This window comes from Desmodus rotundus, chromosome 6 (genome assembly GCF_022682495.2).
Source record: "Desmodus rotundus isolate HL8 chromosome 6, HLdesRot8A.1, whole genome shotgun sequence".
In the NCBI taxonomy this organism is placed as follows: Eukaryota; Metazoa; Chordata; class Mammalia; order Chiroptera; family Phyllostomidae; genus Desmodus; species Desmodus rotundus.
Genome location: NC_071392.1, coordinates 32,862,750 through 32,884,832, shown reverse-complemented (window position 1 = coordinate 32,884,832; position 22,083 = coordinate 32,862,750). Strand labels below are relative to the sequence as shown.

General features: G+C 40.0%; 1 protein-coding gene across 2 annotated transcripts in view; it reads left to right on the top strand.

Annotated features, from left to right (window-relative positions):
- Positions 1-5,583: 5,583 nt before the first annotated feature.
- The window catches only part of STEAP2 (STEAP2 metalloreductase), a 28,474-nt gene continuing 11,974 nt past the window's right edge, over positions 5,584-22,083 (top strand). The window contains exons 1-3 of one of the 2 annotated variants that reach the window (XM_053926915.2): positions 5,584-5,928; positions 6,165-6,225; positions 19,112-19,636. In XM_053926915.2, the coding sequence (XP_053782890.1) occupies positions 19,145-19,636 (492 nt within the window). In that variant the 5' untranslated portion in view covers positions 5,584-5,928; positions 6,165-6,225; positions 19,112-19,144. The remainder of the gene's footprint in view (positions 5,929-6,164; positions 6,226-19,111; positions 19,637-22,083) is intronic. The other variant, XM_053926916.2, reaches the window with a different exon arrangement.

Below are 22,083 nucleotides of genomic sequence, written 5' to 3'. Positions count from 1 at the left end.
GGGGACAGGATCTGCTTTGCTGCTAGCGTCCCAAGCCCCTTACAGAGTGGGGCACCAAATACACTCAGTTTGTAGAATAAATTAATACTTTGAAAAAACACAAAAATGAAAGTTATTAGTTATAGTTTTAAAATAGAATATGCACCCTTCTAACTAAAGGACAGAATCCTGGAAAACATGGCCTCAAAACATTTATGATTCTCATAAATTTACCTAAACTCTCTGTGTAAATTTACTGTTGTACAATTACCTAGGAATTAAGGTAAAGCCAAGTATATATGTTGAATATTGGAAAGTCTGGGAATTACTTTAATATACAATTGCTTAATAAAACTAAGAACAGGAAAAATCTTGTTCTTGACATTTGTAAACCAATGGCCTGCATTTTACTTTTTGCCTTGACAAAGATACAGTGCAAATTGTTAAGAGATAAAACCTTTGCTGATTTGTTTAAAGAAATACTTGATTGCTAAAACTTGATAAACAGGAAAAGACTACAGATTATAGGAAGCATGTAGATTGTATCTTTCTCAGTGTCTCCGTTCATTAAACAGTCTTATCTCCTCTTTATTAAAAGAAACATTCATTACCTGGCTGGTGTGGCTCAGTGGATTGAGTGCTGGCTTGAGAACCAAAGGGTCACTGGTTCAATTCCCAGTCAGGGCACATGCCTGGGTTGCATGCCAGGTCCCCAGTGGGGAGTGCATGAGAGGCAACCACACATTGATGTTTCTCTCCCTTTTTTTCTCTCCCTTTCCCTCCCTCTAAAAATAAATAAACAAAATCTAAAAAAAAAGTTCATTAAGTTCTTTTGCCTATTTATTGGAGCTTAAACTTTTGCTTCTCTTCTGAATTTTCGTGACCTATTTTAAATATTCAGGACATTAATATTTTGTTAAATTTCCAGCAAATATTTTCCTTCATTTTATGATCTTTAAAAAACATATAGAACCTTAGATTTTATTTAGTCAAAATTATAAATCTTTATTTTGGGATTACTTCCATCTATTCAAGCTTACCTTTCCTACTAGAAATCGAGCAAATATTTATTTCTGCTTTTTAAAATTTTTCTTTATCAGGCGACTTTTAAATTTTAACACTTTGACCTAAGTAGGCTTTATTTTGGTGTATTTTATGGAGTTAAGTATTAGTACTTTGTTATGTATAAGCATTGCGATCAATTCTTATAACTTTTGTGTAAAAATGAATGGCAATCTCTCCTCAGAGATAGTTTGATAGTTTAAAGAACATTTCAAGTTTTCTTAAATGTTTTTTAAAATAAATAAAGTTAAGTATATATTCTAAAATAATAAAATGGAGGTGAAAAGAGATTCCTATTTAATATATTTTCCATTTCTAATCCTCTTTGATCCCTTTGAGGGTCAAACCCTTATGTTCATAAAAGTAGCAGTTGGGTTTTGTTTCTTAAAGCTGGATGCGTTTGCTGAACACTGACAACAGGATCTGTAACGTGGGAGATGCTTCAATTATTTCCAGAACTTTCATCTTAAACCAGGCATCAAAAAGATGATGAAATAATATGAACCCATGAAATAATGATTGTTCCTTTGTATATCTTCTTTGGGGAAATGTGCGTTCGAATCCCTTGACAACTTTATCACTGGGCTGTCTCTTATCGTTCATCTGTGAGAGGTCTCTCATTAAGGTTTGACACGGTGATTCTGCCAGGCACCGATGCAAAAAACTTTGCATGTTTGCACTGAGTTGTAAGATGGTCATCCACGAGATCCATAATCAAATCTGTGAATATTGAAATTTTTAAAATTATCGCTTTTTAGTAAAATGAATCAGAAAATGTATTTTCCTAAAGTTTAGGTTTAAGAAAATTATTCTACACCAATATTATGGATGATACATATAGCAATTAAGAATTACAAACCCCTGAACCAGGGTGAAATGTAGAAATACATTCATGGAACAATGTTAACCACACATTTGTTTTCATACAGATGTATATTGATATACTTTAATAGACTCAAAAATATTTCTGACCTTTTGTCTAGACAAAATCTATAAAAGTATATTTATTCTTATAAATATATTAAAATAGGTGAATGTATTTATGTGTCTCCATATAATGTTTGTCTTCAAACAAAATCTATTTCATACAGATTATATGTATATTTATAAATCTATTAAAATATATGAATGTAGACAGACAAATAAATGTAAGGTAATGTTAACATAATTTTATATTTATTCAAGTCTTTGGTTTCAAAAAAGTGTTTTACAGAAATGGTTCTATTTTATTAATAAGCATTACTCACAGAGCTATAGTGCTCAAAACAAATCTGGGAATTTATTAGGAATAGGTTAAGTAAATGTCTTTACTGCAGAAATTCTAAGATCCTTTAATCTACTAATATGCCTTGTGGATCTCTTAAGAAATCTCTAAAATAATCTCTATTATTATTTATCTCAAAGTCTATTTTCGCAATATTTCCACTTATTTTACTTGTGTACTTAAATTTGTGGACATCTTATTTGTATTTGTTTACTAATTTATCTTCCCAACCAAACGATAAATTCTATCAGGACAATTAAGTATGAGGGTGGACGCAAAAAAACTGATCAAAAGTGGAATTGTCTTCTGGAGGGTGGGCCCCTTGTAGTACAGGCTTCCTCCAATAGGTGAGTGTTCTAGGAACCCATCTGAATCAGTGAACCAGCTGGTGTTGTTGTGAGAGGCTGCATTTGGCTTCAGTTAATTTTTCTGAAGGCTCTGTCAATGGATTGGCCCATCTCCTGATGGGTGATTTATGAGCACACCTGCCCACACTGTGCTGAGAGTTCAGCAGTTTTTGACCAAAAACAGCATGACCCCCGTGCCCTACCCTCATTATTCACCCAGTCTCACTCCAGTGACCTTTTTGGTTTCCCCAGATAAAAAATTCCTCAACATTTTGCCCATGTGGAAGAGGTGAAACAAAAAACGGTGGAAGCCCTAAACGGCATCAAAATTGACCAGTTCAAAATCTGCTTTTAGCAGTGGAAAAATTGTCTCGATAGGTGTATTGCATCAAATGGAAAGTACTTTGAAGGTGACTGAAATTTAAATATGTAAGAATAAATACACAATTTTTTATAAATAAATTCCAGTTTTTTGGTGCCCCCCTTGTGTATCTGGGTTCTTCCCCATTGTTCCTAGTGCCCCAGCCAGGGCATACAGCAGGAACTCAATCAATACTTTCTAGTGAATGAATTACTGGAGGAGCTTCTGGAGGGACTAGTGCTTAAAGTTACACAGTTTGGAAACTGCCACTCTCAAGTTACTCAGCTGTAGAATACTTTCAAAGAAGAAATTCTGTTAACACCTGTAGGCCACTAGAGAGAGGTTCATTTAATAAATTATTGCTGCACTTCAGTGGAATCAATTACTACTTCAAGGAACTGAAGAGATTTCTCAGCGGACATGTCATGATCTGGAATAATCTTGCAAAATCATTTTTGCACTCTGAAAGTCCAACTGAAAAGCAGTAGCAAAAATTATAGTTACAATGGGATGAGCTGAAAGGCATCCTGCTTTGCATCAATACCAACAATTTTGGGGGAACACATTTCACTACATGAAATTTTCCACCAAAAATATTTTCCTATTTTAATAGTTTAAAAATGAAAAGCAGATATTCCTTCTGAAAATTACAAATTATTGACTCACTGATTCTCTTTTAGGATAAATGATTTCACCTGTTATTTGATTTTATTTTTATTTTTAGATAGTTCCTGTTAAGACTTTTAAAAATATTTAAAATACATGATTTACTATGTGTTTTATACAATAATTTATGGTTCTAGGATACTTAAAAATGATATATTTTGTAATAACCCTTTGTGAAAGTTATATAATGTTTTTGTTTTTTTTTAAAGCTACACAGTTTGACTAACTGCTAAGGTTCACGAATGTCCTCCAATTGTCCTCCAGAAATGCTGGGGGTGGGAGCTGATTTCATTATTTGAGAGTGTGGAAGTGAAATAACAAAAATTGATATAAAATTTAATTTTTTCCTGTTACCAAAATGGAAAGAATTTTACCAGTTGTCAATGCCCCACACCCTGACACATAACTAAAAGCTTAGTTTATGCCTAAACCTTAATCCTTAATCATATTTGTCAGTGGCAGAGAGGGCACATGTCAAGTCAAACAAGGGATGTATTTCCAAAGCAGCATTTGCAAAGGTTAATCTGTTTGTGGACCTCACAGGGGAAAGTGCAGTGTCCACTGATTGATCCAAGACCCCCTCTTGGCTGTTACCTGGTTAATAAACCACAGGGAGAGATAATTTTTAAACTTAATTTCCGGAAATGGAAATTTACTAATGTACGAAGAAAATCCCCAAATTTGAGAATTTTTAATAAATTGTCTTATATCTGAGAATAAAGATCTCTTGTTTCTTCTGACACTGTCTCTGAGCCCAGCTTTGGCTACCTGCCACAAAGAAAGCTGAACTCATGAGACAGGTGCTGGTGGACAAAGGGAAGGGGTTTATTCAGGCGCCAGGGACCAGAGAGATGGAGGACTTGTGTCCTGAAGCCCATCTTACCCTCTCAGTGCAGGCAGAGGTTTTTATAAGGAGGGCGAGGGAAAGCAGAACAGACCAAGGGCAGGGCAGTGGAAAGTCCTCTACTGCAGACCAGCACAGTCTATTCTGATCCTTAACGACCTTGCAACTGGTCAAGACATGGTCTGGTATGCATCCGCCTGGTTTTTGTTTGAAGGTCAGAAAATCTCCTGGAGCTGGAATGCCTGAAGGACAGAGTGTATCTTTTGAAGTTAGTTCCTAGAATTCTTGTAGTAACATGCTGTTCATCTACAAGCTACGCATTAGTCAGAGTCAGCCTTTACAGAATCTGTCAAAAGAACGGTGGGGTGGGTTACAATTCCCCACTGTTCCAACACCTTCTACACAAACGATAAAGGATACCTGAGTACTTTGGTAATCTGCAGGGACACATTTCCTGAACACTCAAGGCCATTTTGGCCCCTGGAGCTTAAGAGTCTTTACCAGGAACGCAGGTCTCCTTACTCCGCGCTTAACCCGCTTTTCACCAAGACCAAAGTCCCAGTGGCAACAGCTAGAGTGAGGGTCAAAGTCAACAGACTGCTGGATGTGGGGGAGCTTTCAAATGTGGTTGGCGAGGGGCATTCTTGAACAAAACGCTGTCCAGCCAAAAGACAATTAGAGGTGAGAGAAAGAACACGACCAGCAGAGAAAGTGCAGTTTCTTGGAGACTTGGCAGGAGCTGAGGGTGGAGGAAATTGGGGAGTTGCGGCGCAGTAAGAAGCAAAGTCTAGAGCGGAGGGGCGACCACAAAGCACAAAAGCAGTGGAGTAGAAAACTGGGCTTTATTTTTCTGGAGCTGTTTCAAAGGAATCCTGGGGGAGCCCTGCAGAGGGGCAAAGGCCAGGGTTAGATGCTCAGTTGCTCCCCTTGGGGGCGGGGTGGGAGCTCAAAACGAGCCGCGCGGCCGGGACCCCCGCGGCTCGCCCCACTAGGCGTTCTCCGTCCTCCCAGGCTCTCCCCTGACCCCTCTGAACTCCTCGACTTTTCCCTGCTCTCCGCCGCCCTCCTTCCTCCCCCGCCGGGCCCTCCAGCCGGTGCTGCCCGGTCCAGATCGCGCTCCGCACCCTACCGGAGCGCAGCCCCTAGGGGCGCGTCCCCGCGTGGCCGGCCTCCGCGCGCCTCCCGCCCCCGCCTCCCGCCTTGCGCGCCCGCCTCCCCGCGGGTGCGACGCGATCCGGCCTCCGGCGGCGGGCGGGCGGCGGAGCGCGGACGCCGCGGCGGCCACCCTCCAGCCGCGGGTCGGAGGCGCAGTCCCTAGGCCCTGCAGCCCGGGCCGGCCCCTGGGGAGTCGGCGCCGCTGCCTGAGTCTCGCCGGCTGGCCTCTGGCCGCGCGGAGGGCGCGGAGGTGAGCGGGGCGGAGAAGGGCGCCAGACGGCGTGGCTGCCGCGGAGTTGAGGGTCCAGATGCAGTCGGCGCCACGCGCTGCGTCCGCCCTCCCCGGACCCCGCGCCCTCTGCGGGCGTCTGTCCGGAGCTGGCGGGGCTCCTGACGTCCCGGCACCCTGGTGTAGGGAGTGGGAAGGGAACGGAAGGGTGTCTCTTCCACCGATTCCGCCCCCAACTCCTCTTGGTCTTCCCCTAGCTCCCAGAGAGTCCGGAGGCTGGGCCCAGGAGAAAGGAGGCCAGGAGCGACATCATCCCAGGTAGGATGTGCCCGGGAGGGGAAGGACGGGCAGGTTACCTTAGCCTCCCTGATAGCCTGTCTGCCTTCCACTTTTTGGGTTGATGCAGCGTATTTCATTGAAAATTACACATCATTGCTTTGCCAACAAGGGAGTATTTCTAGGAGTCATTTTATTTATTACCCAATTATGTGACTATGGTGTGTTTAGGCCATTATGCGTTAGGAAGTAATTGGCTTCTTATTTACGTGTCCTAAATTATGTTTGAACCCTGTATTCAGCCTCAGGCGAAACTTGTTGAAAGTTATGCCCTAAAAATATTTCTCTTAAAATAGGGCAGAGACATAGAGGATTTTTGTCAAGAGATTTCCATTATCTTTCCCACCCTTTGGAGAAGAATTGGTGTCAGTTTTTACTCCTCAGGCGGTTCGTTTTTTAGATGGAAAAACTTATTATGGGCCATGGTTAATTACCACTCATCACTATGGGTGAAACTGGGAGAAACGGAATTCGAACTGCTGCCGCGACCTCCACCCGCACGACTTAGATTAGACTACGGCCCAGTAAGCAGCCCCCCTGCTGGGAACCTTTTTAGTTCTCTCCAAACCACTGCCCCCATCCTACCCCTCCCGCCCCCGCCTTTCCCACCTTTATTATCTCTCCATTGTGTTAATCTCCATTTATTTTTTCTTCCTCTAAGATACTTTCTTTTTACTTTGCACCTCTCCTTCTGTTGTTTCAAAAATTAAAAGCTATTTACAGAATAAAGATACCCATCGTAGGTTTTTTTTTCCGAGTATTTAGGAGTAGTTTGCAGTTTCATTCTCCTAACTATCAGTCTTCTGGGGGGAGGGGGGAGGGAAGAGACAATATCAGTAATGATAAATTGAGCTAATTCTGCAAAAAAAAAAAAAAAGAGAAGCTGTATCCAGGTCACTTTTTATTGCACTGATGACATGGAAAATATACTTGTAGTGAATGAGCATAATTACATTTTAATACGGAAAAAGCACAGATGAAGGCGAACAAATGTTTACAGAAAAGATCATAAATGAGTTAGAAAGGTGAGAAAGAAGGCACACCAAAAGTTTGAAAGACTAGGCCTTCAGGACACAATCAGGACATCAGGAGATGCATTTATTCTGTGCTCAGCCAGTAACCACGACATTGATGTATCACTTACCCCCTTTGGGCCTACATGTCTTGATGAGTAAAAAGGAGGATTTTACCTAGAGACCTATTACATCTCTCAGTCTTGACATTTTTTGAGGCATTCAACGACAAAGAATATTTATTAGTTTCTTATTTACTACGTTGCCAGGTGTTGTGGAGGCAGTGATGGACAAGATAAACCTGGTTCTGCCCTGAGGGAGCTTTTTGTCTAATGGGGAAATAACAGTGAGTAAAGAGACAATTACATAAGATAATTACCAGAGAAACTTAAGAGCTGTATGGGACAAGATTGTTTATTTCTACTTCCGGAAAAGGATGCTATGTCTGGACCACAGGGAATAACAGTCACACAGAATGGGGATGAGAGGTGTGCAGGGGCTGTCGAGCTCATTCACGGCCTTTTAAGTCGTGGTCAGGAAGGTAGCTGCAGTTCTAAGTATCGCAGGGAACCACTGAAATTTGAAGAGGGGAAAGGCATCATCTTATGTGTGTTTTAAGATGATCTTAGCTTCTCAGATAAGGTCAAGTTAAAGAAGTTCATCATCACCAAGCCCTTATTATATGAAATGTTAAAGGGAGTTACTTAAGAAAAAGAAGATCAAAAATAGGAACAGTAAAAATGACAGCAAACTCACAGTTATTAACGGCCACACATAAAACAAAAACGAGAGCAAACTAGGCAAACAACTAGAACATGAGGGTTGTCATTAAGGGAGTGGGAGGGTGGGGGAAAGGTATAGAGAATAAGTAGCATAGATGATAGGTGGAAAATAGACAGGGGGAGGGTAAAAATAGTGTAGGAAATGTAGAAGCCAAAGAACTTATAAGTATGACCTATGGACATGAACTATAGGGGGGGAATGTGGGAGGGAGGGGGGTGGGCAGGATGGAGTGGAGTGGGGGGGGAATGGGACAACTGTAATAGCATAATCAATAAATATATTATAAAAAAAAAAAGATGATCTTAGCCTCTCTGCGGAGAACGATTTGGAAAGAGGCAAAGGAGTAAGTAGAGAGGCCTATTAGAGAGTGTTTCCGGAGTTTAGAGGAGAGAAGGGAAAGACTTAGATTAAACTGGTGTCAGTGGAGAGGAATTTAAGAAGTATTTTGGAGAATAGGAGTTGGTGTGGATTTTACGTCAGGGGTGAGGGAAAGCAAGGACTCAAGAATGACTCCCAGGTGTTTGACTTAAGCAACTTGTGGATAACGTACCATTTACTGAAATAAGAAAATCTGAAAGAATGAGAACAGGTCTGGATGGAAAACTAGTTCTACTTTCAATCCGTTGAGTGCGAGCTGCCTCTAAGGAGGTCGTAACCACAGCCCCTTGGAAGGAGAAAAGGGATGATTTCCCAGAGTAGACAGACTGGCCTTTGATAGGTGAAGTGGATGATCATGAACCTGAAGATGAAACTAATGAGCTCCGTTGTCTGATTTTTTTCTTCAGCAATCTTTATCAACTTGGATACAGAAAATGGATAGTTGGGTTTCTCCAGGATTAGGTTATGGCCAAGTGGATGTGAGGGAGAGCAAGAGAGTCATCCTGGTCTATTCAGGCAGCTGTGACAGAATACTATAGACTGGGTGGCTTCAACAACAGACATTTATTGCTCACAGTTCTAGAGGCTGGGAAATCCAAGATCAAGGCACCAGCAGATTCATTGTTTAGTGGGGCCCACTTCCTGGTTCGTAGTGCCACCTTCTTGCTGGGTCCTCACAAGGCAGAAGGGGAGAGGAGCTCTCTAAGGTCTATTTTGTAAAGGCACTCACTCATAAGTGAGTACACTCCTTTTGTAAAGGATCTCATTCATGAGGGTTCTATCCTCATAAACCAATCACCTCCCAAAGGCCACACCTCCTAATACCTTCACAGTGAGAGCTAAGATTTCAACATAGGAATGGGTGGTGGGGGAGACACAAACATTTAGTCCCTAACAGAAGGGGATCTTTTTAAGCAAGTGGAGATAAATATACAGTATAGAATCTTGAATGGATAAAGAAAAACCAGGAGGATGTCATTGGAGAGTGAGAAAATATTAGGTCAGTGAATCGGATTTTTTCTGCTCTCTAGATGTATCATGGTGAATATTTAAGACTACTGGAAGGCTAGGAGATAGTGTTTAGAGATATCAGAAAGTCACTGCGATGGAGTAGAGGCAGAGAATCACTGCCTTTGATGAATGAGTAAACAAGAGGTTGTGAAGTCAAATGTTTCATCCCCTTGAACAATGAAGTACTGGAGAAGGATGACAACTTTGGCATAGAGGAAGACTGTGTATGGATTGGGGGCCCAAGTCACCAGTGATAAAGAACAAGCTAGAGATCAGTAGGCCACATGAGTGAGTATGGGGAGAGGGTAGTATGAGGTGCCATGAGTCTCAAAAGAGCTGGGTGTTTACAAGAGAGAAAAAGAAGAAAGATTCATATGTGGCCTTGGAAAGTTAAAAATTCACTTACCCCATCTCATGGCCCCGGAGGATTACATTTTCTTGTTACCATATGTAGATCAGCAAGTTATGAATGTCATCAAGGTCTCTGAGGACACAGTAGTCACAAGGATGTAAAGTATAGCATAGGCAATATAGTTGGTAATATTGTAATAACTATACGTGGTGCCAGGTAGGTACTTGAAAAATTAGGGGGACCACTTTGTGAAGTTTATGACTATTTCATGAATATGAATATGCTGTACATCCGAAACTAGTACAAAATAATATTGAATATAAACTGTAATTGGAAAAAAATTTTTAAAAAGATCTGAGGACAGCTCTTTCAAAGTTACTATCATCCAATAGTTAATGCCCTAGATCTTTATATGTGAAAGAAATTAGGCTCTATTTTTCAAAATAAATACAGCATTGAAGCTGTCATTTGGCCAGAGGAATGTCAAGAAAACTTTCTAAACTGAAAATCTAGGAGGCCATGTAGCCGAGTATAATCAAATTCTCTTACCTTGATAATATTCTTCAAGTATTAGATGCATACAGCGAGTCAAAAGTCTACTCACCGAGACTGTGACCTTGACATTTCAAGGAGCCCATATGTTACTTAAATCATACTTTTAGATTGATCTCATAAAGTTGAAGTGTCATAGTGTTAAGTATAAGACAGTGATATTACCATTATTATAAAACTTTAAGACTTGGAACAAAGAATTTTAGTGTTGGAAAGGACCACAGGAGTCAAGTACATCTTCTTCACTTCCATTTTACAAAGAAAACGTACTCAGAAAACAAGTAGATTTCAGAAGCCTAGGCCTGTTCTTTCTTCTTGACACCACATAAACAAATCTTCCATAATTGCCACAGTAGTCTTCCCAGTTATTTAGTCTATATTACGTGTGAATAACATAAATGAAAAGGTAGCAGGACTAGTCAAGGTGTGGCCCATGGACCAGGACCGCAGGTATCACCTGGGAACTTGGGAGAAATGCAAAATCTCAAGCCCTCATTCCAGACTTAGAGAATAAGAATGTACATTTTAACAAGATTCCCAGGTGATCACATTCACAGTAAAATTTGATGGGTGCTATTCCAGAGCCAGTCAGCCCTCTTGGAAATTCTTTGTCTGCTCAGATCAGCAGAACCTATCTGGAGAACTGAGGAGAGGAGCCCCTTGTCAGACAGAATAGAGGGATACCTCACTGGAACATTCAGAAATTTGAATGTTATGCAATAATAGGAAAATAATATGCCGTGCTTCCTGTTGGAAAGGTGATACATCTTCAGAATGACTTAGTCCTTCCCAGAAAGTGAAGAGAGGAAATTACAAAATAGTGAGTGGATTTACTGATACTGTTACTGCGTGAGTGGAAAAAGGGAAAGGACTGCATGCAAATTCTTCAGTTTCCCCCATTCAAGGGCAACTGTTATTCTTCCTCCAGTATTATTTTTCATTATTATAAATGTGGACCCTGAGAAAGGAAATGACTACTAAAAAGGGCTCCCAGTGGGTAACTGCACTCAAACTTAAAAACAAAACAAAACAGCCTTGGCGAGTGGACTGAGGCTCAGTGGACTCAGTGCCGGCCTGCGGACCAAAAGGTGGCCAGTTTGAATTCCCGTTCAGGGCACACGCCTGGGTTGAGGGCCAGGTCCCCAGCTGGGAGCTTGCGAGAGGCAACCAATCAATGTTTCTCTCCCTCTTTTTCACCCTCCTTTCCTCTCTCTCTTAAAATAAATAAATAAAAACTTAAAAAAAATAAAATAAAACCAGAGCCTAGCAGCCATTTCTACGTGGGAGCCTCTCCTGCAAACTGCACTTCAGGGCGAAACCTACACTGGGTTCCTGCCACCTGAGCCAGCCCTTATAAAGGGGTTCCTGGAATCCTGTTTCAGGCAATAGGACTGAGGCTTTCCCATCTAATCAGAGTTGCACCCCCTACAGAAGCTGTATCCCCTATGAGCTTCTTCACTGAATGGCTCCATTCTGACCAATGAGGACAATACCTTTTGGACCAATCAAACTGTGAGGATTTGGAGTCCTCATTTGCATGAGATCAGACCAATCAGGGACCAAGGGCGGGAACCCCTGTCTGTGTAAGTCAGTTCTCCTCTAGCTCTGAGAATGCTCCTTTCCTTTTCCACCAAGGACTGTATTTCCTGGCTGGAGCAGATATGAGCAGACCAGCACCAGGAGCAGAGCAGAGCTGTCTAGCCAGAGAGGGTCCTTCACAGTTGGGCTGTATCACAACTGAACTGTTTCACACTGAATACAGATTCCTTTTTCACCACACCCCAAATTGGGAATTCCTGTGGGCATTGAATTGGCGTCAGTGATGACTGTTGGTTGACACAAACAACAATGAGCATAATTGAGGATCAAATAGCTACATCTCGTTACCTCCAAATACTAAAATAAAATATTAGGTGGGATCCTGAATCTCTTAGGAGAGGTGTTTTCAACTTTGACTGCATATTAAAGTGCCTGATGATCTAAAAAAAAAAAAAATTCTATTGCTCAGGCTGAATCCCAGAACAATTAAACAAAACTCTAGGCAGAGGGACAGGTGGGGTCTAAGTATCACTATGTTATAAAGCTCCTCCGTTCAATCCGTTGTGCAGCTGAAGTTGAGAACCACTGAGTTAGTAGGTTGTTCCTTCTTGAGGAAAGAGGCAGCTCTGAGATTACAATTCTGCTTGTCCTCCTACCCCAACAGTGGGAGCCTCTCTTCCTCCCATAGCACCAAGCAGAGTCAGCCAAACTCCAGTCACTGTGCTGTGTATGTGAAAGCCAGGGGGGCTCTCAGGACATTGAAGAAGGCAGGATTTTAAAAAAGAGGCACTTACTCTTAGCAAATTTTATTAAAATTTGAGTAATAGCATTTACTGCTGATGAAATGTTCTAAAATTGGGTTGTGGTGGTGGTTGCATAACTGTAAATTTACTGAGAATTATTAATTTATACACTTAAAGTGGGTAAACTCTATGATGTGTAAATTACACCTCAATAAAGCTTTTTTTTAGTTGCTGCGTATGCTTCAGCATTCATGATTTCATCATATTAATTATTTAGAAAACTAGGAAGCCAGGGCCTGTTCAGCGGAATTGAAATGTCAGCACCTAGCCCAAAGCCTAGTGTCCAGGGCTGAATATGACACTGGGTGAGTGAATGGTTCGGGATGGATGATTATCATTGTGATTTGGGTTGTGGACTGATTTCTAAATCAGTCAATCACCGGAGAGCCCTAAAGTTCACAGCATGCAGTGGGCATCGGGGCCATTTGTAACCTGTTTTCTGGTATGGCATTGAAATTAGGGAAGTGGGTTTGTGTAGAAGCTAGAATGTCATGCCTCTCATAGAACTTCTTTTTTATTTACAAGTGACTTACAGCAACACAGAGAAAGTTTTATTTGCTAGCTCATAAACGTATATATATCCTTATTTCAAAGTTCCATCTGCAATAAGACTATCGGATGGGGAAGTGATTTCAGCCATACTGTACCCCATACTGCCAGCTTTATTTCTGACGCACACCTCAGCGGTTCCCACTTGCAGGGTTATGAAAGCCTGGGTGTGCTCAGCGAACATCGCTCCACTCAACCCAGGAGGCCACACTAAGAGTGGGATGGAGGGATGTGCGCAGCAGTTGCCTCTGTGCAAACCACAGAAGAAAAATGGGTGGGGGAGTGTGGGAGGAGGGGATCCTAAAATTGTATTAACTGAAGTCCTTGGAAATACATTTTTAAATTAAATTTCTAAACTAACCTAAATTTAACCAGAAAGCTTTTTTGATGAAATTCTTCCTCATATGAATCGGGCTGCTTTCCTGCCCTAGAAATTGCACTGTAACACACATACAAAGTTTTGTTTTGGTGATTTAGGACCTAGAAATGTCATAAAATCATACCCATATGTAAAAATATATGTGGAATTCATACTGAGCTTAGGAAATGTTTTGGAAATTGTTGGTTACTTTAAATTTGTCTCATTAAAATCCTGGTTATTTGAAGAGTCTTGAAGAGTATTATTTTTTTTTCTGAAAATTCTTTTTTTTAAAGCCACTCAGATCCAAGTGTGAAATATTTCTAAATCATTTATAATTGCAAGAGTTTATGAACAGAATCCAAAGAATAAATGTATGTATTTTTAATAAAATTACTATTTCATAATTTTTGGAAAATGCCTTTCAACTAAGGCTGCATACCAATTACCCCAGAGTTTCAGCTGAGGGAAAGAATTTAATAATCTAACTTAAGTGGATTTTAACAGTCAAACAAACAGCAAATAGTTGGACTGCATTACGTTAGGGCAGTTGTCCTCAAACTTTGACAAGCATCAGAATCACCTGAGGGTTTCTTAAAACACAGATTGCTGGGCTCCAACCCAGGATTTCTGGTTTTGGAGTCTGGGGGAAGGCCTGAGAATTTACATTTAATAGGTTCCCCAGGGATGCTGATGCTGCTGGTGGAGGAAGCACACTTGGACCACTTCTGCCTAGGAAATCCTATTCTATTTTTTCAAGTGGAATTGCGACTTTGCCTCTAAGGGCTTCTAAAGGACTTAAGAAGTTCTTCCAAAAAATAAAAACCTAAAAAAAAAAAAAAACCACCTCTTCACTCAAAGAAATTTTATATTATCATACATATAAATAAACAGTTGTATTTTATTTATTTAAATACCAAGAGAATTTAGGTTATCTTTGTGCAACTTAGAGGTTATGAAAATAAAAATTACCACTTAGTTTTAGGAATAGGGAGATAGGGAGATTTGATATTTCACCTCCAGAATGTATTCGCCTGAGAATTAAGCAGACGTTTCCACCTGTAGGGAGCTTTTCTCCCCTCTCCAGAAGGTTTTTCTCTCTGGGTTGAGTGCCAGCCTGTAAACCGGAAGGCTGCTGGTTCAATTCCCAGTCAGGGCACATGCCTGGGTTGTGGGCCAGGTCCCCAGTAGAGGGCACACGAGAGGTAACCACACATTGATGTTTCTCTCCCTCTCTTTCTCCATCCCTTCCCCTCTCTCTAAAAATAAATAAATAAAATCTTTTAAAAACAGAGAGAGATCTTCTGCCCATTTTTAAGTCAGATTGTTTGGTGTGTGCTTTTTTAAAAATATTTAGTTGTTCCATGTACTTTTGAATTGCTGTAGACCAGTGATGACTTTATATTTGGAAACCAGTGCGCTAGCACTTTTAAGGTCACAGAAAGCCAAACTTAACTTTTGGTCCTTATAGTTTTAAGCTTAAATGAACCTGTAGGGCACTGTCATCAACATGGGTTGAAGTAGTCCTGTGTGATTTATTTTTATTTCTATTTATTGATTGGATAGAGAGAGAAAGGGACAGAGAGACTTGTTGTTCCACTTATTCATTCATTCATTGGTTGCTCTTGTATGTGCCCCAACCAAGATTGAACCCGCCATCTTGGTGTATCAGGACAACGCTCTAACCAACTTAGCCACGCAGCCAGGGCCAGTCTGTTTAATTTGGAGATTGTTTTGTAAGTACAATTTTATATAAGTGAATGACTTGAGGTAAGGGTTACAGAACACCATGTGGTATTTCTGTTCCCTGTTTTCCAAAGTAACTACACTCTGAGCGTACAATCTAGCTCTTTATTATATGATGATGTGAGGTTTTTTCTGCTTTTTATTCTAAGTACAGCTTGTCTCTTCCTAACTAGAATGTAAATTTCTTGAGTGTAAGCACCATTCTTCCTTTGGCCTCTATCTCTCACGTGCAAAGCACACAGCGGCCTCAATAAATTCATGCTGGGTCACAGCAGGGTAGATCTGTCTTTAAATTACAGTCACACCATTTCTTGTCAGTGGAAATGTACGACATAAGGTTTTAGTTTTCTTTTTTGTAAATCCTAGGCAAACCTTCAGATATTGACATTATTTCAACCCCATTTTTATGGATATCAAAAGTGTTAATTAAACTCAGCTGTTAACCAAGTAACTCAAATGGTAGTTTGGCAAGTTAGAAATTGATTGATGAGATTTTGCTGCAGTATCTCAGCACCAGATAGCTGGCATAGCTTGTGGAGAAGAGTTGCTCTTAGGTCTGTTTATGTCCGAGTTCCCTAGGATACCTACACGTTTCTTTCCTCTTTCTTCCTCCCTCCTGCTGAAAGCAGGGTCCCTCATCAGCAGAGTCCCCAGAAGACAAATGGGTTACTAGCTGGGGTTCTTCAAAGGTTACCCAGCAACCGTTCATGTTTTGTTTTGTAACATCAGTAAATTCAGTTCTTTGGTTTAGATCCAAAAATTGGAATTATTTCAACATTTTATCCATTTTGTAGCTAGAATTCCTAAGTGTATAGCTCTGGATTTACGTAAAATTAGCCTAAGCTGCGATTCATATTGAAACTATTTAAAGTTAGTATTGATTTTGGAGAATATAGTTGCAGATGCCATTTGGAGATCTAGACAATTTTAAGATTCCCCGTAGATGTGTGCATTGCAGTTTTAGAACGAGCAGGGGTGGGAACACTCAGATTTGAATCCTGATTGGGTCACTACAAACTGTATTGTCTTAAGAAAATCACTCAAATTCTCTCAGCCAGTTTCCTCATTTTTAAAATGGGCATCATATGTACTCCACAGCCATTTTAGAGTTCAATAAGATAATACTATATATAAAAACGTTGTGAACTATTAAATAGCACACAGGTATATTTTAGTATATGCTTTCAACAATACACAAATAACCCATCTCTCAGATCTTTTACAGGTATTCCCTCCCCCATCCTTTCACATTCCTTAAAACTATAATAAAAACAGTCTCATTTATTAGGCCAATTTTTATTTGTAGTCATAGGCATATCATTTAAGGGTTCAGTTAGAACTTGCCATTAGAAGTAAAATGTGAGTAAGGCCCCAACACGTTAGAGCAGTTACCCATAAATATGTATAAAAATACAAGGTATAATGAGAAGCCTGTAGGTGACATTATTAGGTCCTAATGTATTTTTACTTGTTCACATTTGACTCACTGAAGGGGTTAATTTGCTTTGTAAAATTAGCAGAAAACTGATAAATTGTTTTGCTTTTGTTTTTAGTTTGAAAAGGCCTTGATCATCATGATTTATTAGGTTTAAAGATTTTTCAGTTCTCATGCTTTGGAAGATGCTGCAATCTCTACTCAGAAGAACTCAGGGCTGGGATATAGGATGCTTGGGTTCCTGTGTGTGAGTCTAATAACCCTTATACCCTTAGTTAACACACATAACTAGGGGTAAGTTTGTCAGTTTACCTTGAATTGTGTACTGAAATGATCATTCACTAAATTACTTCTGGTTCTTTTAACTGCTCCTGAATAAACAAGACAGCCCATGATTTCTCCAAGAGGACGTTGATGTTTTTGTACTGCCCTGGTGCACCTGAGCCCCCCTGGCCTTCTGGGTGCCTGGGATCACTCCAACCAGAAGCAGATAATTATCATCCCTTCCATCTTGAGAAGTGTGAAGCATGTGTAATAGATTAAAAATAGCTGAGTTTTCTCCTTTCCCAGGATCTGAGTTGGACTGGGGAATGCCGAGGAGTAATGGTATGGCCAAAGCAGAAGAGTGTACCAGTATGAGCACAACTCTCCCTCCTCCCCCCCGTGCCCATAGAAAAAGCCTTTTCTTAAAATCCTTCTCTGTGCCCTGACGACACAAGCCTCAGCTGGACTGCCTAGATTCTAATCCTGGCTCCCTAACTTTCTTATGGCCTTAGAGAAATTAATTATCTTCTGCCTGCGTCAGTTTCTTCATCTTCAAAATGGGCGTGACAGTACTAGCAGCTCTCCCCAGGATGGTTGTGGGGATGCAGTCAGTTAATGTATAAAGCAGACAAAACCGACAAAAAGTGTGCTATAATGTGGATTAAGTAATAGTATATTGTCCTTCTAAAGAATAATTTACTGGGGTGGGTTTTTTTTTTGAGTCATTGAATGTGATCCATTTCTAGGGTAGAAAGTTAACTATTCCTGGCTCTCGTAATTTCAAATTTCATTTAGTAAAAGCCCCAAAGCCACATTTTGGAAATATTCCACCTATTCCTGTAAAATCCATTAAATCCTCTGAAGGGATCCACATCTATTTTCAGCAGAAAAGAAATTGTCAAGTGGGGAGAGGAAAGAAGGATACTTTCATTCAGTCCTATTACTGAAACCGATTCACGGCAATCTGATTGGTATTCTTGAGCAAGTTATTATGAACATTCAGACATTAGTCACTTACAAAAGAATTTGACCAATTTTTTCCAGTAAGAGTAACTGCATTGTATTCTATTCCAACAATGAATAAAAAGAGAAGAAAAAGATTTTATAAGTATTGTGTAATTTAAGTCCGTAAACACATTGTTAACATCCTTTTCATGGAGAAGCTCTCTCTCTCAATGATACGTTATTGTATTCAGGGTGCCTGATAGAACCAAGGATATTTAATTAATCCTTTGTTGTATTTCGATGCCTGTTTTTCTTAGGACATTATTTAAGTACCAAGGTTCCTTTTTTAAATAGCTGATTTATCTTATTCTCATTTAATAAAGTCATGCGTTAACTACTGAGGTTTATAGGATAGTTTATAGACTTCACCCCTAGTGACTCTGGACAGTTTGGATTTAGGTAGTTTTTTTAAAATTATTTTTATTGATTGATATGAGAGAGAGAGAAACACCGATTTGTTGTTCCACTCACTTATGCATTCGTTGGTTGATTCTCATGTGCTCTGACCGGGGATCGAACCTGCAAGCTTGGCCTTCAGGACGACTCTAAACAACTGAGCTACCTGGCCAGGGCTCCTTGTTTTTCTGTCTCTGTTGTCCTTTGTGCTGTCACGTCCTATCACAGTCCTTTCTACCTCTAGCAGCTTTTCTGATTTGCTGCCTCTGATCTGCTGAGAAAAAGTTCTAGATAAAGACATTAGTCTCTTCCTTTTGTGCTCTAGTGCCTTGCTGCTCACAGGGGCCTGCAGACCAGCTGTATCAGCTCACCTTATTAGAAATGCAGAATCTCGGGCCTCACGCCAGATCTCCTGAATCAGAATCAATGTTGTAACAAGATTCTCAGGTGATTCATGAGCACATTAAAGTTTGAGAAGCCCAACTTGAGCAGATCAACTTTGTGACAGTTCATTTTTCTACTTCAAGATCCTTTTTTAGCTTACCAATTGTCTTGCTGTGTTCTAGGTGATACAGCTTGCCAAAATATTTTACCTCTAGAAACGAGGGACATATTATAATGTCTAGAAGTGTGTTAATGTTTGGTACGAGGTAATTGATGAGCGTTTTATTTTCTCTCCCCTAGGATATCCCTGGTGATCTCGGAGGAGTCTGTATCATGGAATCGATCTCTATGATGGGAAGCCCTAAGAGCCTTAGTGAGACTTTTTTACCTAATGGCATAAATGGTATCAAAGATGCAAGGAAGGTCACTGTAGGTGTAATTGGAAGTGGGGATTTCGCCAAATCCTTGACCATCCGACTTATTAGATGTGGCTATCATGTGGTCATAGGAAGCAGAAATCCTAAATTTGCTTCTGAGTTTTTTCCTCATGTGGTAGATGTCACTCATCATGAAGATGCACTAACAAAAACAAATATAATATTTATTGCTATACACCGAGAACATTACACCTCCCTGTGGGACCTGAGACACCTGCTTGTGGGTAAAATCCTGATTGATGTGAGCAATAACATGAGGATAAACCAGTACCCAGAATCCAATGCTGAATATTTGGCTTCCTTATTCCCGGATTCACTGATTGTCAAAGGGTTTAATGTCATCTCAGCTTGGACACTTCAGTTAGGACCTAAGGATGCCAGCCGGCAGGTAGGTATTTTTAAATGTCATTCTTATCTGGTATTTTGTAGTTACGTAGTTAAACAAATATCATATATTTAAAAACCAAATTCTGACACCCTCCCCTGATTATCATTTTGGAAACGATGTATAAGCACCTGAAGGTTCATGTGCTGATCTTGTAGGGGCACATTTCTATTCTCAAAGTCATGTGGAAAGCTGAGAAAATGACCTGGCCTTTTCTGTCATAAACAGCTAACTGAAGAAAAGGCAAGGTTGGCTGATAGATAATGGGACACGTTGCCTGCCATGGAGCTCTCCTTCCTCAAAACAGAACAACAGCAAACAAGTCCTTTTGCTTTCTCTCCTCCCCTCCCAGCCTTCCTTCCTCCCTCTTCTTCGTTCTTCCCTCTTTCTTTCTTGCAGGTATTTGGTAACAGTATTCCATCTCTACATGAGATACTATTTAATGTTTAATATAAATAGCTTTGGAAGTACATACCATTTTATTTTTACATAGATTGTTCATAGAACTTATTAAAATAGTACATATTTTTAAGTGTAGATTTCAATCCATGTGGGGAACATAGAGACAGAGTGGATTGCTCAGGTTCTCTTTTAGTCGAGGGTTCTGTTTAGTTCCACTGGAAAATAAAAGAAGATGGGGAACTGCACCAATGCATTTGGCGAGTGGTAGCTTTTATAAGTAAGCATATAAAATAGTGTACATTAAAAGTCTTTTTCAGGCCTGGTGAGTCGCAGCATCCTCCTGTGCACCCAAAGGTTGCGGGTTCGATCCCTGGTCTGGGAGCATATGGGAGGCAACTGACCTTTCTTCCTCTCTCTGTCTCTTAACCTTCCTCTTGCTCTAAAATCAATAAACATATCCTCAGCTGAGGATTAAATAAATAAAAAAATTTTAAAGGTATGGTTAGGCATTATAATTAAGCATGATGATAAATACTTTAATTATTTTCCCATAAAAACAGTTGATTAAGGACCTTAGAAAATCAATTTAAGCCCTGGTTGGTGTGGTTCAGTTAGTTGGAACATCGTCCCCGTAACCAAAAGGTTGCAAGTTCGATTCCCGATCAGGGCACATATCTAGGTTTTGGGTTAGAAACCCGGTCCAGGCGTGGGTGTGTGCAACCCCGGGTCCCAGCAAGGATCCCCAGACTGGGTGCTGACAAAGGCAATCTCACATCAATGTTTTTCTCTCTCCCTTCCTTTTTCTCTAAAAGCAATGAAAAAAATAAGTCCTTAGATGAGAATTAAAAAAATGTTTATTAAACAAATTAAAGAAAATAAATTTAAGTATTGTATCAGTGTATGCTGCATATCAGTCATGATAACAATTCATTTTCACAAGTCTAATTTTATTCTAGTGAAAGAATATGTACTTTCCAGCTTTCCTAGAGGCTATTTCTGGATCTTTCTTTCCTTTTGCATATCCAACAAACTTTAATAATGAATACAGGCTAAATTAGGGATGAAGCTGAATTTAATCCTTTGCCCATATTTGTGATAATTTTAATTCTTTAACAACAACAAAAAGTTGTGGGCAATGATTTAATTCAAAGTGAGCTACAGAAATAGTTTCATTTGTATTTCATAGTCCTCGTCCTTATTATGAATGTTTGATTTATATTTTTAGGCTTATGAGAAAATTTCATAATGTGTAGGTTTTTTCCAACAAATACTGTAAAAAAGTTTACCTCACCATGGTCATAACCATAATAAATTAATTTAGAATGCTTTTTCTCATTTCTTTGTTATATAGGTAATGTTCCTCACTCCATTTTAGAAGGTCATGAACATTTATATAATAGTGTAGACTTGGTCACCTATCTGCCTACATTAGGTAAAATTAATAATGCAAAGAGCTTTACATTGTGAGCACAATGTTCATAGGTTTAGCATGCGAATGTTTCGGTGTGGTCTGTTCCAGAACCCTTCTATAAACATCCTCAGGGATAGATCTGTTCAGGAATGTTTTCCCCAGACGTTACTCAGAGACTTGAGAGCAGTATTTTTCTAGCCCTGAGGGAGATGACCTACTCCAGCAGTGAACTTGGTGCTCAACAGATATTTGTTGACTTCTCACCGCAGTAGTGTATCTAAGAGGCTTTGGTAGTTGGAAAGCGGCCCTCACCCCACTCCTTGCATCCTTAGTGTTCCTGTAGAGCTGACACCTTAGTGTTAGAAAAGGTGGTTGATTTACTTTTTAAATGAACTAAGCCTTATAAATACCAGTTTCCCACTCTGCAGGTATACAATCATAATTTAAAGATGAAAGAATCTCATATTCTAATCAGTGAAATAATACATTTGAGATGGGGTTTTAGAGATATTTACTTGGTGAATTGGTTCCTAAGCCAAAAGATACATTCTATAAATAATATAGCATCATGATATAATTTAGAGGATTTAATTGCAAATTCAGTCTAGAGTCCATGCCTATCCTCTCTCTTGCTGAA